We start from the raw sequence: 19,626 nt of genomic DNA on the forward strand, positions 1-19,626 counted from the left end.
ATTTTACATAATATATCAGTGATTGGAATGATTGCCCATGATGGACAATACCTCATTTCAATTTCTTTTTTATCTCTTTTTGTGGGTTCAAACTTTCATTCCTTTCTCCTTAGGAAAAAGCCCAACCAATGGCATTCTAGTAAATATAAAAGCTGCTTTTCATACTCCTAGAAAATTGACGCTGTGCTAGTGAAAATAATTCAGAATTATACAAACTAGAATGACACATAGAACAAACACACAACGAAGTCCAAGGTGTTCATGCCAAAGTTATAAAACTTGGATTTTGGTCCCTACAGCTACTGCAGCTGTACTTTACCTAGTGAGTGTCTGGCACAGGACAGTGCTGAGCTGATCAAACTTACCTGATGACGTGGTTTATCACTATTGGGTCTGGTGGCAGCAGCAGGTTAGTGAGTCTCTGGGGAATCTCAGAAAACTTTAACCGTGGACAGTCAAAGATCTGGAACACAATAAACAACAAATTTGGTTTGTCCAAAGGCTATCTTGCAGTTAAATGAGAAAGTAAGGAATCTGCAGCTCATAAGGAACTGAGGCAAATACAGAAGGTGGTTTTGAAAGCTGTAATTCAGGTTCCTTGCAGATTAAATTTTTGGTCCCTCCACTTTCATCTGGGCTTCCAGACATACCCATCAGGCCATGACAATTTCAGGTGTCTCACTTTTGGTTTAGCTGCTGGAGGGAACAGGACCCTTCACCGGGACATGAGGATCAACTGTATCCATGATGGGAGAGAAGCAAATACTCCCTCTCTTACTAAGGGTTTACAGCAGCATATTGTAAAGAAGATGACTGAATTTTTTTTCAGACAGAAAAACACTATTGTAGGGCAAATTAATAACAGAAAAAAAAAATTAAAAAGAAAACCAGGACACAAGTTTCATCACAACATTTACTTTCGTTGGTTGCTAAAACATTATTCATTCAACTGCCAGTATTTTCCTTGCACAGAAGTATACCACAAACCCCACTTTCAATTACTTTCAAAGTAAGTCAAGTGAGCCTGAAAAACAAAGCTAGGTAAGCCAGTGAGAGCTCAGTTAACATTACCTTTCAAAAAAACCCCATAATCATATTTACAGAAAGGGTGGAGATGCTTTTATGTGGCCTTGGTTTTGACAACACTGGCACATGGAGAGGGTGTTAATGATATTAGCTGTAGTGGCTGCTGAAAGCCATTCAGTGCTGAGGATACTGGAAATCATCAAGGGAAAAAAAAATCATTCCTTTTCATTCATCCCAAATTTGTGTCTGGATGTTAGAGTTTGCTTCTGAAGAGCTACTGTGTCCAAACAAGAGTTACCTGCTGGAAGTACTTGTCACAGTTAATGTATTCCTTGTCGTGGGAGTCCTGCAGCTTGTTTGTTTTGATGTACTGCCAGAGAGCCTGGATGATGGCTGAGCGTGTCTGCGTGTGGATGCCCAGCAGGCGGGCCAGCCGCGGGTCCAGCTTGAACTGGGGGGGCTGCAACAGAGAGCCAAGGAGGTGGCAGCACAGAAGAAAGCAGACAGATACACAAGTAGGCAGTTTCAGTTTTAATTCTTGGGGGACTCTGTTCTTTGGGAGAAGTATCCCATTCAGCGGCAGAGATTGCAAAAACGCAGTTTGTATTTTTGTGTCTCACCATGGGTGCTTAGGAAGAAGGACCTTGTACCTGTGCCATGCACACAGACTACCCGTAGCACATGCTTCAAATAATAAAAACTTGCACAAAGACTCAGAATTAATTTTCCCTTCCAACACTGATGCAAAATTTGACTTTTGAGAATGAGAGAAGAAAAAGAACAGCCCTTCCTCTGAACTACTGGAAGTTAACCACAGAGAGAGAGAAGGAAGGCAGGATGATGCTTCCACAGCTGCTAATAACTGCTGTCTCACACCAACACACTGTCTTGGAAGTCTGTTCAGGCATGAACCGTTCTGGTGCACACCAAAAAATGTACCCAACTACAACCAGTCAGTAGATTTTATTTCTTTTCCTGATCTCAGTGATATAATTCAATTTCCTTGTTCTCCATCTCTTGTAACAAAAACTCCTTGGATAATCTGGAATTGGATGCTTCTTCAAGTGTGTACTCATACTCAGGTTTAGTGTTCACCACATTAATAAGCAAGGATTACTCTGATGGGTGGCAGGTCACCCCAAGCTAGCTTTATAACAAATCTGGACCTAAGAACAAAAGAACATCTATTTTAAAGCATAAATTTATAATAATGGTGAGCATAACAAACATCATTATATTGTCTTAATAGCAAAAATACTCACTGCCTATATCAGTATTTCAGTTAGCCCATATGCTCCCTAAAATTAATACAATTTTCTCTCTGCTAACATAAAATGGAGTGCCTATATCCTGAATAGATGCTATTTGCCTGGAGGCAAAACAAAGTGGCAGAGAACAAGTTCTTAAAGGTACACCCTCAAAATGCATCTGAGCCTGAGCTGTCATTGAAAAGGGGGATCCCATCCACTCGCAGCAGAGCGAGTTTAACAGTTAACAGCTCCCTTAAGACAGCAATGTTTCTTCCAGGGACGGTTTCAGTCAGATTGGTGAGCTCCCCAACTGCTGTGTCCATTGTTTGTGCCAAGGTAAGACTGCCACAGCTACCCAGCTAGTTCAGGTATCACTAGCAAAAGCTTCTCCTCTGTATTTTTTTTAAAGAACCACATGCGTAACATGCGTGCAACTTCTCTGACTATTCTCTAAGAAGCTAGAGGAGGAAATACATATTTTTTCTGCAACTGGGCAATAAAAATACTAATTATCATAACACCAAGACCAATATTTTGCTAGACTATATTAGAAATTCACTTAATTTGTCCCCTTTAAATTTTAAATAATCCTTCTGTTTGGTATAATTCTAACTTCAATGGACCATGTGACACTGCAAGTACAAGTATATTGGGTTTAGAGCTGTGTGACAAGATGGATTTGCTCTGTTGCACTAGGTCCCAGTGGCTGTGTGTTGCAGGCTAAAGCAGTGCACTGACCTGGTAGTCTAACATGAGGAGTAATGTGCACCGCACACTGACATCCCCAGGCCTCTTCACCTGGAAGCCATCTGTCTCCTGGGTTGTGGGAGTTCTGTGCCACTAACAAAGGGAAAAACAAAATTGTTGGTCTTTTTTCACTGATGTCCATGGAGGTGCATCTTGCACAGCATACCATACCAGAATTAGACAAGTGCATGCTTTCTGAAGATCTGGCAATCTAAAAAATAATCTAAAAAAGATAACAACAAAACCAATCCACAACAGCCCCCCACCTCCACCCCCCAGTCATTTCAATTCAGCTTTAGTGCAGAATCTGCTCTGCCTTTAACATACTTTACTTGTTAGGAGAAATGTGTACAATATTTTCATCTTTACATACATTCTGTTCTAAGATGAGCACTGCAGCACTAAATCATCTATGTTTTTATAGTAGATTCCTCTAGCAAACATTCCTAAGAATAATGGAATTTTAAAAACTTTGAAAGTACTTTAAATGAGATAATGAATGCAAAGTCCCTTAAACAAGGGAAGCAACAGGCGCCAGGTGTTTATGTGTGCCAGTAAATAGTTTCTACACAAAGGGTGCACAGCTTTCTCACCTCCACAAGATGATTGTCAGGTCCATAAAGATCTTTGTCCAGTTCAATAACCAAACTCTTAAAAAAAGATGAAAACTTCCGTTTCTGTTTGCTGAGCTGTACAAGCAGAAGAACCAGAGGTGTATAAGGCTGCATTTATTAGCTTGTGTCCTAGACTTCTCAGTCTGCCTTGAACATTAAATCCCATGTAAACCACAAGTGTGATCAATCTAATTGAGTTCTCCCTTTGACAAAAACAGGGTAAGATGAAAAAATCTCAACAGTAGTGGAACAGTGTACATTTTAGGGAAGATTTCCTTGACTCTTAATGTTATTGAAAAGCACTGGCTTGTATGGTGAACATGGCATCCGTGAGAAAGGTCCAGAAAATGGCCATGAAAATTATCTCAGGACTGGAGCACCTCTCCTGTGAGAACAGGCTGAGAGAGTTGGGGCTGTTCAGCCGAGAGAAACATAGGTTGCAGGGAATATTTAAAGGGAGCTTGTAAGAAAGATCAAGGGCAACTTTTTACCAAGATCTGTAATTACAGGGTTGGACTGGTCTCAAGAAGGGCATTTTTTACTCAGAGGGTGGTGAGGCACAGGTTGCCCACAGAAGCTGCGGCTGCCCTATCCCTGAAAGTGTTCCAGGCCAGGCTGGAAGGGGCTTTCAGCAACACAGACCAGTGGAAGGGGTCCCTGTCCAGGGCAGTGGGATGGAATGAGATGGTCCTGAAGGTCCCTTCCAACCCAAACCCTTCTATGATCACAAGTCTGCTGTATACCTTTCTTTTTAACAGCCTGGGATTTTTTTGATGAATGCTAATTTCTTGGTCTGATTTATCAGATTACAGTAAATTTTGCAGACTGTCATACACTAAGCAAAACTATTTCCTTTTAAGTTTTTTGTTTTCATTTAATTATCAGTATTTGTTGTTTAGTGCACAGCTCATGTTGTCTATATTAAAAATTAGAAGGTCTGTGATTACCTGACTCTCCACAGAATACAGACCACAGGATTCCAATTTATTTCTTTGTGTTTAATGCAGATAACATTTTATTAAAAAATGCTGGTAATTAAAAAGCTATGTTCTTCCAATAAAGAATCTCTTTCTTTATTGACATTTATGCTCTAATTTCTAAACTGAATCTAACTTCAATTCCCGGATGCTGCACTTTGTCACCACTTCTTCCTCCAGCAAGACTCTGATTCATGTACAGGTACCTCCAGACAGACTGAAAGCCTTGCCCTCTCCATGCATGCATGTTCTCAGTCTGTTTAGCCTATAAACACTTACTTGTGAAGTAATTTCAAATAGATGGACGCCTTTATTAGCAAAGTCCAGCCTTCCCCAAGACAGCTAAATCCACCACTGAGGTTTCTGAGGACTTCATAATAGTAAAATGTTTCTTCCATCCTTGCTCTAACTATTCATACATTGTGTGGAACCCCCTAAGAATATGAAGTACTGCCTTCTCCTTGTTATCCTGCTCTTCACAACATGCAATGCCCACTGTAGGCCACAATTACCACACCTGCTGTAACCTGAACCCTGCCATCTCTTTAAAAGGATTAGTCTCAGCCCTCTTCTCTCCACTTCCTCCCACCTATCCCATCCTTATGTCTGCCTCATTTTCTGCTGCACTCGCTAATATTCCCATTAGGGCCCTATCCCTCACTTGGGCTGGGCACAATGCCTTCCCAGCAGCAGCAAGCCAACACTGCCATTCAGACATGGCTTGTCTCAGCTGATGTTCCCAGTACAACCTACCACTCCAAAAGACAATCTTTAGACCCTGCCAGCCCCAGTGAAGCAGAGATAAGTCATACATCATCCAGGAGCTTCCCCTCCACACGCAGCTCCCACGAAGCAATGCTGCCATCAGAGTCATCAGCGTCTGATTTTGCAGGATTAAATGTGTTGGAGATGTAAAGTCTCAGTTTCCGCTTTTGCTGTTATGCACATAGACAAGGGAAAAGTACATATCCAGTTTAAGTTCAGGATCTGAGGAAGCTGCAGGAAAGGTGACAATTACACATATAATAGGGAATCTCCATGTTTTGTACAGCTGCATCAGTTGTATTAGAATTTAAGATTCTTTACATGTACGAAAATACATTGAAGAACTGAAACTAAAAATTCCTTTCAAAAACTCCTGGCTATACAAACATGCTGAAATTCACTGTAAATGGAGGAAGACAGAAGGTTGCCATGCCTAAGAAGTGATACATCCTATACTTCTAGATTAGATACCTGAGAAATCACTGTGGGTAAAGCATGATATTATGTCCTTTCTGGCTTCGACCTAGCTAGATTGCTAAAATTCAGCTGCAACACTATTGCAACACAAATGTCTTTCATAGTTGCATAGCTCAGATTTGTATATGGCAGTCACAAATACAGCTCATGCTGCGAACTACCTGCTGGGCACATCCTGCCCATCTGCGTCGTGCCATCCTGTAGCACCTGCTAATACTCCTCCTGCAGACACACCTGAACACACCAACACATACACCACTGCCTCGCTCTCCTCTTCACCCTGAGCAAACATGCTGCAGCTCCAGCTTGCTGGGAGACTTGTGTGAAGGAAGGCACCCTGCCTCATCCCTAACCCAGGTGCTGAAGTCTGCCAGAGATACAATCATGCTAATACATTGTCATTTTTACAGACCACCTGAAGCTTCCCAGTCACTGTAGTGGCTTACGGCTGTGTCATCTCTCATGCCTTTCCTTCCATGCATCACGTGGAAAACCCAGCTATTAAGTCTGATGCATGGATTCCAGAAAAGATTGTTACCAAAAATTACTTTGGGACTCTAATCTCCAATACCTATGTAGATGACAATGTCAAAAAGGCTACAGTTGCCAAGTTCATGCCGACAAAACAACATAAGAAAGGCTCAATCTTGTAAAGCTTATACACACATAGGAGAGAACGAAGCTACATGCAGCAGATTATACAGCATAACCTGGCATAGAGGAATGGGGAAGGCAGAGATGTATGGCTGAAGAGGAACAGGAAAATTACTACATTCTGCCAAATCTGGAGAAGACAGTAACAGAGAGGTTTGATAGAAATGCAGTGTCTACAGTATGCTCTGACAGGGAACAGGATTTTCCGAAGTGCCATCAGTGCAGAAAATGACAGATTTACACAGGTAAAAACAGCAGATTAGCAGAAAAATATTCTTGTGAATCCATGTTTTTTCCACCTTTTCCCACAGGATTTCTGTGCTGTTTCATAATATAATTATTTTAATGACCCCAAATCTCTATTTAGTGTGGTGGATTTGTGAAGGATTTCACCTTTCTAAACTCAAAACTCTTCAAATAACCCTGGACATTTTATGCGCCATTCCTAAATTTTATCCCCACCTGGATTACTTGCAGAACTGTACCTACATACACAAGCAGGCTTTTACTTAATAGACATCTAGTGTCAGCAGCACCACTGACTCCTTGTAAGAGCTACCTGGGAAAGGTTCTGCTCCCAGACATTTTGGCAGGCTGTCTCCTCTTCCAGGTCCAGGAACTAGACAATGGCTTTTGAACTTGCCCTACAAGCCCTTATTACCAACAGTGGTAATACATACTTCATGCAGTAGAATTTAAAGAAAATAAATTTAGAAATCCCTAGCAAGATTTCAGAACTGTGGCTTTAGAGCCAGGAACAGTTACTTTGGACCCTTAAGTTCTTTCTCTCCTACCGTGACTATTCTCCTGGCAGCTGATTCAAACTACCAGTGAGCAATAAGACCCTTAGCAGGGACCCAAGAGTACAGTATGAATCCCACCTGAAGGGATCTATCTAGTAACAACTCCAGCATGCACAGCCATACTGCTGTCATAAGGATGTCCAGTCTTGGAAGATGCCAGCTTAGAGATGAGATACAGTTAAAACTGAGCTCAAGAAAGAAAGACACTAACATGGTGCTGGGTAGGGTTTTAAAGTACAGGCCATGAAGTCTCTTCAGTTGCTGATACACACCAAAAATCACTGTATTTGGTTCACTCGCAGTATCCCTATGTTCCACAAGAATGTCAAGTTCATATCCAGAAGGCTCTCAGAATGAGAGAAGGAACACCTTCTTCCGTCTCCAGTTGAGCAACTCCACCTCATCCACGGAGGAAATGATAACATTTATGAGCAACTTGATTGCTTTGCAGCTTAAATAAAGTGGTGGCAAGAAGTGACAGCCCTTCAATAAATTCTGTAAATTTCTCAGCCATGTGCTTTATCACACAGACCTAGAATCTGTTCTCCTCTCTGTACAGTGGATTCTCAGAGAACAGAAGAGCAAGCAACTGAAGGACTCTCAGTAGCTAGGAGCAAAAACTAAAGAGAAGACTTACAGCTCTAGGGCAAAAAGTAAGCATCACATTTCATCTCTTCAGTCACACCAGAACTTCACTACCCAAAAAGGCAAGGCTAAGCAGGAGGAACTTCACAGAGACTTGATCAACTTTGTGATTCAAATAATCTCTTGTCCAAAAATCAGTAAACGCTTCAGCTCCTTGTTCTCTTACAGTAAGACACTGATCTTTGACTCAGCTTCAGCAAAAGAAACTTTAAAGAGCAGTCATATTAAAATGAAAAGTCTACCCCTAAACCCATTGTATTTCACTTACAATTTCTCTTTGAGAAAACTAAAAGGAAAGAAGTAATCATAGGTAACAGATGAGTGGTAATGTCAGCAATGAACTCCTGCAAAGGTCTCAGCACAGCTGCTGGGTGAGCTCACATGAAATCAAGCAGATCTGAATGGGAGTCTGACAGGAACAGTGGAGCAGCACACTTAAAGCTTGCTCTTTCTCCAAGTTCTCTGATGTCATCCTCACACAAATGAATACGGCTTTAAGTAATGAATACAGCTTTAAATGGGTGAAATGCTGGAGATCTGTCAAATCCTCCAGAAAACCTTCCCTGGTTTACAGTGTTACTTTTTTTTTTTTTTTCAGTTTCCATTAGTATTGAATCCCTAACAAGTCAAATCAGAAAGCAAGTATCTGATGATCCCAGGATCTGTGTGTTATCCCCCAGATAAATCTCCATCAACTGCTGAAGTTAGTTTCCTTCAATGAACTCTCAGCCTGGACCCAAAACCTCCCAGGCCCTTCCAGGGAAGTTGTGCTTGGGATTTCAAACAAACAAACAAACAAAGTTATTAGCAGACAGTCTACCGCTGACTGACTCAAGAAAATCTGACTGCAAGTCTTGTAAGTAGTATTGTGTTAAAAGCTCCCTAAGTATATCTTAAGGGTGAATTTCTACGAACCTCAATATAGCATAAAAACCTCAAGCACAAAGCACAGAAAAGATTAAAATCTGTGTTTTTGCTTTTGCATATACAGTAACTGTTTTCTGGTCTCACAGAAAAAAAAGCTTTTTAGAAAGCAAAATGAACAGTGGTAGCATGGAAACTAAAAATCAGGAAACAGAAAAAACAATGACCGCTGTCTGATCATTATAAAATACCCAAATTAAATGAAGAATGTCCATATCAGAGCTGGAATATAGAGGCATCTTGCTCAGAGCAGCAGCAAGATATGTCAAAATGTGTAGAGGAAACAAAATTAGTTAGGTAACTCCTGAAAAGAAAATGGACATGAACTTAAAAATGGCCAACACAAAGCAGAAAAACCAATGACTTGGTAGACTACACAAGTATAATGAATAATAAAAGAAATGAGACAGTATTTACTGAGTTCAAAATTGCACTGACACATGAAAAACACTTATAAACAGTTCTATAAAAGCATAAACAACAAAAACAAAACTAAGAAAAAGGTGAAGCAAATGCTATAGAGGAATAAAATGGAAATTAGTATGCACAGTAGTCTACAAAATCAGCTGTAGCAGCTTATTTCATAGTTGCATATTCTACTTTCTCAGGAGAGAATGAGGAGTTGTATAGTGACAGGCAATAAGAAGTCAGATGCACTGAAAAATTATTTTTCTACAGGGATTGGGAGGAATGAATTTTTTACCCGAGAAAAGAGAACATTAAAGAACCTGAAAGACATATTTAAAACACTAACTGATTAAAGGAGATAAGGTGTTTCCATTTTCCTTATCTCATAACGCAAAAAGCAGAACACAGAATTATGCCACAAGACAAGTGTTTCAGAAAAAAAACCTAATTGCTTTCTGCCAACAATCCACTATCAATTCCTCAGTCATCTTAAAACCTGAAAGTGGGGAAAAAAGTATCTCAATTCACGAAACTAGGGAGAGAGACACTGTGATGGTGTTCTGATGCTACTACTTGTTTTTCACCTAAAAATGGAGAACCTGGAAGCAGATAATTTAGTTTGGGAACTGCAACTATACGCATATCTGGTAAACGGAATGTCTCACACCAGTTCGCTGCAAAAGAGGGACAGTCTCTGGATGACAGTCTGTGGTTTGGGTGAGATGAAAGCACTGTCTGTGGTGCCAGCACTTGGAGTAGGAGCCCTGCCCATGTCACAGTCACATCCCACTTTCAGTCAGAAGACCCTGGTTCAGGCTTTGGGATGAAAATCATCTCAGTCTTAAAATTATGTTCATGGCGACAACTGTCTATCTCAGGGTTACACAGTGGAGACAAATAAGCATTTTTAAGGTGTTATCTATCTATACTATTTTAAACATCCACTTCTGTTTGAGAAGAATTGTGCCCTGAACACCACTGTCTACACCAACTTAATCTCTCAACTATGAAGGGAGCTGAGAGTGACTAGCTCAGATATAAATGAATGAAATGGCTATGTCTATACTTAGCCAAATAAATCCCACTCCCAAAGTCCACCATGGCCTTAGAGCTGCATAGATTTTCAGTGATTAATTCTTTAATGACATCTACTGATCTGTTGAGTGTACAGTTTCTGTTTCCTTCAGGTCATGGACCTTGCTATATCTGTCAAGCAGCCCTGTCTGCCTGACTACCTCCTAAAAGTTCTTTCTGGAATTCTGACCATGTGGGTCTTCCATGAAGTCTGTACAAGGACTCTTGCTAATGCTGCTCTGCAGACAATGAATTCTGAGACTCTCATGACAGATGCAATCCAGGAATGCAGGACTGGCTGAAGAAGAGGAGAGTACACAGCAGTGCCCAACCAGCAGAAACTGCCAAGGCAGCTGAAGAGGGCTGCTGACAGCAGTCAAAGGAGCTGACAGGTGGGGAAGGACATTTTCCCCTTCAACAGCCGGCCAAACCCCAGGTCTCCTCACTTCTTCAGCCATACCACAGCTGTCATCTGCTTTCATCTGCTTCAAGAGTGCACCTGCTCTCAGGAGATCCAAGGAGGATCAACAAGCCAAACATATTTTATGCACTGTCCTGACAAAAAAAAAAAAAAAAAAAAAAAAAAAAAAAAAGCTTTAACCACTTATGCCCTTATGCCTAAAATTTCCCCAGAATAGTCTTCAGACAGAAAAAAAACCCAACCTGAGCAACACTAGACCATAAATCTGTGGCTCCCTACAACCACAGATTCTAGCTGTTTCTATCTGCAGCTCAATCACCGCGACAAACACTGTAACTGCAGCTACAGCTGGTAACTCTGAGAAATCCTGCTTATTACCCACATAATTTCACATACTTTAGACAAATTCATATTTCGCATAGGATTACAATCCCAGTTTGAGAATCCCCGTTCTAAGACAAGTATTTAAAAATTACAAGAGCTTTGATAAGAGATGGAAATGCAGAAATAACTTCTACTGCTGTTACCAATTCTGCAACTATAATAAAATGGAAATACTTAACATTAAGAAAAACCGAAGTTTATCTAGGTTTAGCCCTATTTTGACAGTTCTGATACCTATATGCTAGGACTACCTACACATGAATTTGGAAAACATCTATTTGATCATTCTCTAGATATTAACTGAGTACAGTAAGTGATATTTAAAATGTGTTTGCTGAGCCCTAGACAGAAACAGAATTTTCTGTCTACAGTTTCTGTAGAGTGTTGTGCCTCCTACACTCTTCTCTATCCCAGACACTGAATATCTCCATAGCACAGCTTACAGCTAGGACCTTGTGCACTTGTTGATTCCCTTATTAAAGACTTTGCCACAGAATAAATAACTTCCTGCTGATTTATGAATTTAAGTCAAACCTTTAAATATGGCCAGATTCCTAACTAGTTTAAGAGAATGGTGTTCTACCCATATCAAGAAGGTAAGACAAACTACTTCTTCTGAGAGTAAAATATATTATGTGCAACACTTTTTAAGAATGAACTCATGATTTAGACCATCCACAATTCAGTTTCCTTTCTGTCTAGGAGGTGTTAATGGAACTTAATAACTTAATTGTTTCTTTTTTTGGTTTGTTTTTGTTTGGTTTTTGGTGGTTTTTTTTTGGTTGGTTGGTTTTTTGTTTGGGTTTTATGGGGTTTTTTTGTTTGTTTGTTTTTTGTTGTTGCTTTGTTCGTTTCACATATATCAACTGGAAAAACACCAAGAGGTAAAAGCCTTCCATGTTTTATCAGGTGCCTGTACAGTGACAAAAGCAACAGAATATTGATCTTTGTTGGGCTGACCCCCATCACAGTGGTACAGACAAGAATGACAGCTTTATGTCACAGCAGACACATGGCTACAAAACTCTTCATTCTATGGGAATTATTTGAGGAATAGAGTATGAGCTACCCAATACAGTTACAAGAACTTAAATGAGACATGAAAAGAAATTCTTCGCAATGAGAATGGGCAAAAAATGTAACAGACTGCCTAACAAGGCTGTGAAACCTCCATCCTTACAGATTTTCAAACTCAACAAGGCCTTGACAACCCTGTTTTTAGCAGAAGGTTGAACTAAATAACTTCCAGTTTCCTCCAATCTAAACTCTTCCATGATTCCAATGAATAGACTCAGAAAACTTAGAAAAAACCTTTTCAGTGGGATATTAGGAAGAGCAAAGTGCTGGACTTTATCTAATAGAAACTGCAGAAAATGTCACCCATTCTTTTTTTACACAACTAATAATTTCTGTAAGTAATTCTTCCCATTGTATGCTCTGTTATTCCACAAGATCCACTTTTGACCAAATTTGAATTGAAAACATAACACATACCTTCAGCACATCCCTCTAATCGCTTATTTTCTCATTTTTTACCATTTTAATACCAAGTTAAACCAATGTTTATCGATCCTTTATTTATCCCTAGGCTATTATTCCCCTTATTAAAGATTTTCAGAAGCTAGAGCTGGTAATAGCCACTGAATTTTCTCTACCACTTTCCCATGCATGCTGATTCCCAGCTGTTTACTCTTAGGAGCTTTGTCTAACCCATTCCAAAGCATTTCTGCTAATGAGACTTTAGCTTGAAAGGTATTTCCACCATTTACTACAAGAATTATTTGCCTCCCCTGATACAATCTCCAAGGTTTCCACAACATACCTTCATTGGTCTCTTCAGTGCCTCCTGAATGTCCACACGCTTCCGCATGATGGTCTGGTCCAGCTTGCGCTCAAAGGCCAAGAGATCCATGTAGGCCTGCGACTCAGGAACCAGCTCCCGGATCTGAGAAGGAAGCACGGGATTCCTCAACACCGGGAGCACAAATCTGCCATGCTGCAGAACAGCCACACTGACGCATTCCCAGCCCTTGGACAGGAGTGCCCAGAGGGGCTCTCCCTGCGACAGCAGCTCCCAGAGGCATGGGACAAGCACAGACTGAAGAGCAGGAGCACAGAACTGAGGCTAATGCACTCTGGAAGCCCCCGCCTGAATCCACAGAGCCTGAACCATGGCTGCGTTCTTCCAGAGAGGCTTAGCTACCAGCAGCCAGGGAGACTACCTTTGGCAATCCAAACTACAGTGAATTTGTCCTAGAATTCTAAAAAACTCTAGAAAAGTGCAGCATCCCCCAAACTAAAGGGGGAGGGGGGGTGAGGTGTGTTCATGTCGGTGTTTCAAAAACAAGTGTCACCCTTTGTAAGTAAAAATGCCAGGTAGGATGCCTGCCTTTGTCAACACATCTTCCTGTGCTGGTGAAATTGACGAAATTGACCTCCATGTCAAAGTCTCAACATGACCAGCCATCAGGTGTCAACTTACAATCCTGACATCTTTTATTGCTATTTTAATACATTAGTTAACTACATTAGTTCTATTGACAAACCCCCTTTTTATATTCTCTTTTACAGGGAAGTTGGCAGAGGAGGGGATATGAAGTAGGTTGGAGTATGACCTAATGAACTGAGCTTAGAAATGGGTAAGTATACCCTTAAATTAAAATGTTGCTTCTTAATTTGGAATAATTCATGCAGGAAAATAATAAAAAGGTACTGTAAGTAACTAAAATAGATCTACTAGACAACCTTTTCTATTTCTACAACATTCACTCAATATTCACTCCTATATTTCCACAGGAATTAAAAGTGAGTTGGTATTCATGTTTTGCTTTAGAAACAGAATTAGTTGCAGTTAAATTTACAGTTTATATCTGGTGTAAGGCACAAACACCTATGTGAGAGACACCAGGCATGCATCTGTTCCCTGTGGAACAAGGACATGAGAACAATTGCAGAGGTCATGCCAACAGCTGGCTCTCCTAGTATTGTGTCTCTGACAAGGGTTCAAAGTTTCTGCCTTTCATATCCGCAACAGTCCAAGGCAGAGCGTTCCAGAACCTCACCAGGCAATGTAGGAGGAAGAACCTCCTTTTCCTCCTTTGGAACCTGCCACGAGTGAGTTTCATTTGATGCTATTTCCCTCCACTGCTGGAGCAGCAGTGGGAAGACATTCCCTAGGCACCTGTGCTATATGTTTTACAGGTTTTTGCCATCCCTTTCTTAATGATTTTCTTTTCCAGCCTGACAACAAACAATTTCTCCTTGCTGTATTTAGACAGATTAAAGTTATTAAATAAATGTATCTTTCAACTGACTCTTTTTGTTTTGAGATGGTAGAATACCTGCTCTACTTACAGCAAGACTAAAACTTTGGAAAAGCAGAAATCACAGATACTTTGGAAAAGTAGAAACCAGAGTAAAAACTCTGTTCAGCTTTAGACAAACCCTTATAGCTTTAACTGGTTATATGCTTTCTCAAAATGTTAGTATCAGCTGCATGATAAAAGAAACATGAGCATGAAGAGCAAGCACTATCCTGGAAACATCAGGGAATTGACAGACAGCTTGCAGAGCAAGGGCAGCGAGGCATTGAGTGCAGATCTTTTGACACAACAAAACACCCCAGTGTTTTTTTCCTGTTCTGCACACATGAAAAGATTTCTCAGTTCCTTGCCTGAAGAAATTAATGATAGTGTGCTACAGTCAATTAAAAATTCTGGACCGGGAGAGTAGTTTCAGACCTCTAATGCCAAGTGCCATCAGAGTCAGTCTGTGAATGCCCTGGGCACAGGCTGAAGCATGGCCTACAGAGTCCTTAGGACAGAGCCTATGCAGCACAGGTGATACAGCCTTTCTGGCTGGTTCAACAGGTACTAGACCAGGATCTAATCAAATTTCTAGGACGTTTGTAGAAACAGCAGAAACCTTCAATAAATATTTTTATTCTATGCTTTTACATCTTTTATCACATGAAAGTGAAATGGTTATCTCCTATTCCATTCTTTTAACCAAACTGGATGCTAAATATTACAAGATGCTAAAAAGCACAAACACTTTAAAATCAGCCAAAGACAAAAGTGCATCTAATTCCTTGAACTGCAAATGGCCACAGTTGGGAGAGCGTTTGAGAGAGGAATTGTACTTGCTGTGTTTGTATTCTTCTCTAGGGATGTGTTATGGTCACAGCAAAGATGGGATTTGGGCAAGATCAAAGGCTTACTCAGGCCAGTTTTGTGAGCTCTCAGTCTTTTGCTTTCTCACCCTACTACTGGAATAATCTTTTGGAGGCATAACAATGCCTATGGGACAAAGATCTGTGCAGCCTGCCTAATTCCTTCCCTTGCATGGTTTGCCCTAACAGAACAGTTCATAGCTCCGTGCAGGTCTACACTCTCCTACTAAAGTTTTAACTAGAAATGCAAAAAGAGTGTTTCAATACTTCAATTCTCCATTCTGGCCTTGATCTAGTTGACAAAACTCCAGAAAGCACCTAGCAGAACCAGCATCTGATCAGCCAAGGTTTTGAACATATGTAGTTATACTTTATCTTAGAATTCCATGAATAACTGGAAGAGATTACTATTAACATTAGTAAGACAGTGTCCTTCTTGCGGCCGCAGTTATCTTTCTATTATGAAAATTCAAACATTTCAAACTTTTATAAATTACTAAAAAGCAATTGCCATGAAATTATGCATTTTTATCTATGATTTCCACAAGATTTTTTATCAGTGATGACAAAAAAATGGCCAACTTGCAGGTGGGGGCAATGAGGACAGTGTGGAAGGAACGACATGATGGCAGACAGTGTGGGGGCCCTGCCACACCTGCCTGTAAACAGATGTGCAAGGCTGGTGAGAGAGAATCAGAGACCAAGGAACAGCTGCAACACTACAAATTCTGGGATACAAACATCTTTGGATAGCTTCTATGGCTGTCACAGAACGACAGCTTGGAAGGCAACGACAGCAGTCGGGAGGCTGGGGAAAGCAATGAGGAAGCCTTCTGCAAGAAGACGAGCAGCATGAGCAGCTAAAGAACAAGCCAGGAGCGGGTCTGGTTCTGCTGCTCACGTCCAAAGCCACAGAGAAGGCTCCGCGCTGTCTCTGGCTCCATTGCTCCGGGCTGAGCGCGGCCCTCAGGCCCCCAGAGCTCCGAGCCCAGGGCAGGGGGGCGGCAGGGCTGTGCACAGGGACCCTGACAGGCTGCACAGACAGGACGGCTCCTCAGCACAGTGAAGGTGGGCACAGGGAAAGCTCTGCTCCTGGCATGGAGTCACACCGGGCAGGGGCACAGGGGGCATTGCTGCGGTACAAAACACACTGGCAGGAGAGCACCTGGGGGCCCTGAGGGACACACACAAGGGCAGAAGGACTCTGAGGGGCAAGGCAGCCATAGCAAAGGTCAGCTGCAAAAGGGGCTGCATTAGCACAGGTTTTGCCATCAAGCCCAGGAAAGAGGCTCTTCCTTCCGACTCCATGCTGTTGGAACTGGATCTGGACTGGTGGGCACAGGACCACAAAGATGTGACATCTTGGAGCAAGGCCTGCAGAGCACGTTGGGGGCTGGAGCACAGACCTGCCAGGAGAAGCTGCAAAAGCTTCCCTAGCCTGGAGAAGAAAAAGGAAAAGGAGGTTGCCCGGGAGAGCGTGATGGCCATGGGGACTGGTGAAGCACAGACAGGGCCAGCCTCCCCTTGGAGGTGCATGAGATTAGGGTGAGAGGCAGCAGAAACTCACTGCAGCATGGGCAATTCACTCCCTATAAGGAAGTGGTTTAGAAAAAAAAACCTCTGACAGAACAAACAAAACACATTATGGTATTAAAACCTTGGAACAGGCTGCCAAGAAATGCTCTGGAGTGTCCATCCTTGGCTGGAGGTATTCAGAACCCATATGGACAAGGTCCTGAGCAAGCCGATGTAATTTGAACCTGTTTTATACAACAGCTGGCCAGTAAATCTTTCACAGGTCCCATTGTTGTGCACCTCCAGGATCTCAGAAAAAGCCCAGTAAATAAAACTGGATCTATTGCAGGCAGGAACAACTGGAGCTGCATTCTTCACTGCTTAAGCAGGACAAACAAAACAGTTTCAGTAATCTTGATTAAAAAAACCAAACAAACAAAACACTAATAAATAGAGATTTGGCAGCATCTTGAGAATTAGGCTACCCAAGAATTTCTGTCTTTGAGACAGATAACAAAATCCAAAACCTCTTCCTCCCCCAAGTTTGACAAGTTCAGTTTGATCCTTGGCCTTTTTTACTACCTATGGCAGATGGACATAACCCATGCATTTCACATGTATTGCTGAGAACCAGAATTTTTATCTTAAGTGGCAGTGACTGAAGTCTGACTTGGCAGCTACTGGACAGTTTCCCTGCTGAGAATCTTTAGACTATAGCTTATTGACACAAGTATCTCTACCACTGAGGCTTCTATGGTCAAACAAAGACAGCTAAGGGCTGACATTCCTTATAAATCGTAACTGTGCCACCCTACAACCCCTAAGAGAGAGTGATTTGAGGAGGATTTCCGACTGACTACTACAGGGCTGGTAACACAGTCCAGTAAAACGGCAAAAGCAATCCATGTTCTTGGTCCTCCTCTCTTAAGACATGGCAAGCCATTGATATTGCTAGGTCCCCTCAGAGGCATCCTTCAGGCTGAACAAGGCCAGTTGTCTCAGTCTTTCCTCATGTGCTGATCCAGTCATTCAATCGACCTGACAATCATCCACTGACCTTAGTCCAGTTTGCCAATGTTTTTCTTGAATTCAGGATCCTAAAACTAGACACAGTGCTCTAGCACTGAGCTATTGAGTATGGAGCAAAGAAGGGTAATCAAGTGCCTCAATCTCTTGGCTGTGCTCCTGGACACAGAGCTCTGGACACTGTTAGTCATCTCTGCTGACAAGACATACCTCCTGCTCACACTCAGCTCGCTGTCCACCAGTGCCTCCAGGGCCTTTCCAGCAGTGCTGCTTCTCAGCCAGGCAGCCCTCCTCTTTCTCAAGGAAGAACATTTGACTTAGTTGACTTTCAGAAAGTTCTTGTTGGTTCATTCCTCCAGCATGTCCACAAGCATATCAACTGGTTTCCCCACACAGAGATTGGTCCACCTGTAGATTTCATAAGCCAGCATGGCACTGCCTCCTCCAGTGGCAAGGATGCTGGACTGATCAGCTGCTATGACACATCCCTGCAGCACTCTGAGCAACCATTAGCCACCTTCTCAGCCTCATCATGCACCCACATGGCTGTCAGCCCATTCAGACCAAAATGTCCCAACCTGAACACAAAACTATTACGTATGAGAGAGTGGCCTTGAAAGGACATTGGCCAGTTCTCTCAGCTCCCTCAGATGTAGCCTGTTGGTTATCATGGAGTTGTACGGGTCAAGTTTCCTCAACGAATCCCTGGCCCTATCCCTGTCCACTGTGGCCTGTTCCTCTTGGATGTGTTCACGGATCACAGGGCACGGGAGGCATCATTAGTGCAGACTGAACAAAGAAGGCTTTGAGTGCTTCAGACTTATTGTCTGTGTCATCACTGGATCACCCAGCCCGCTCAGCATGGAGCACACATTCTCCTTGGTCAGCCTTTATTACTAGCACAATAGAAGAAGCTTTTCTTCTCCTTGATGTCCCTTGAAAATCTCAACTACAGCTGAGCTTTGACTTTGCTGATACCATTCCCTGCAACGCCCAGGCAATTGTTCTAAACTCCTCCTTTGTAACCTTGTCCCTGCTTCACTTCTTGTACATTGCCTTTTGACGTTGGGACCAGCACTGTGATTACCTAATTCTGGGCTCCTCATAAATCTGCTCATTTTCCTGCATTTAAAGCAGGCTGCTCTTAAAGGTCCTTAAAGACCTCCCAGATTCCTTGACACATTTTGCCCCTCAAAGCTGCTTCTCAAGGAATCACACCTACCAGTCCCCTGAATAAGGCAAACTCTGCTTATCCAAAGTCCAGGGTTTGTACTTGACTACTCTCCTTCCTCATCCCTGGCAAGATCTTTAATTTCTCTATTTCACAGTTGCTTTATCCAAGGCTACCACTGACTATCACACCCCTAACCTCTTCTTTCTTACATGAAAGAATGGCAGATCCTGGTGTTCCTCACCTCTGGCTGGCTCAGATGAAGAAAGAGGTGGACAACAGCCATGCAGTGACCAACCCACAGCAGGACAGCTATTATGGCATGGGATCTGTGCAGAGAATTCCATATGGTGGTCAGTGAACAGCAGCAGCAAAAATTGACTAAATATTTGTGTAAAGGAAAATGAAGTAGAGAAGATGAAAAGGAGAGGACAGGTGTAAAAAACCTTGTCAGCACAGCTAGACAAAAAGTCCTCAGGAATCTGGGGCTGAGTGAGAAGAACAGCAGCCAATACTAAGAGACGAGCATGCCACAGAAGGAGGGGCAGTTTGCTGTTTCAAAGTTGAACTCCAC

At 42.0% G+C, this 19,626-nt stretch overlaps 1 protein-coding gene across 3 annotated transcripts in view; it reads right to left on the minus strand.

The window, feature by feature from the left end:
- The window catches only part of SMARCD3 (SWI/SNF related, matrix associated, actin dependent regulator of chromatin, subfamily d, member 3), a 75,472-nt gene that overhangs the window by 12,138 nt on the left and 43,708 nt on the right, over nt 1-19,626 (minus strand). For all 3 annotated transcript variants that reach the window (XM_058809334.1, XM_058809341.1, XM_058809325.1), the window contains 6 exons: nt 12,992-13,114; nt 5,427-5,549; nt 3,617-3,712; nt 3,015-3,116; nt 1,325-1,486; nt 366-463 (listed from right to left, as the gene is read on the minus strand). In XM_058809334.1, coding sequence (XP_058665317.1) covers nt 366-463; nt 1,325-1,486; nt 3,015-3,116; nt 3,617-3,712; nt 5,427-5,549; nt 12,992-13,114 — 704 coding nt within the window. The remainder of the gene's footprint in view (nt 1-365; nt 464-1,324; nt 1,487-3,014; nt 3,117-3,616; nt 3,713-5,426; nt 5,550-12,991; nt 13,115-19,626) is intronic.

Source organism: Ammospiza caudacuta, chromosome 1, assembly GCF_027887145.1.
Source record: "Ammospiza caudacuta isolate bAmmCau1 chromosome 1, bAmmCau1.pri, whole genome shotgun sequence".
Lineage (NCBI taxonomy): Eukaryota > Metazoa > Chordata > Aves > Passeriformes > Passerellidae > Ammospiza > Ammospiza caudacuta.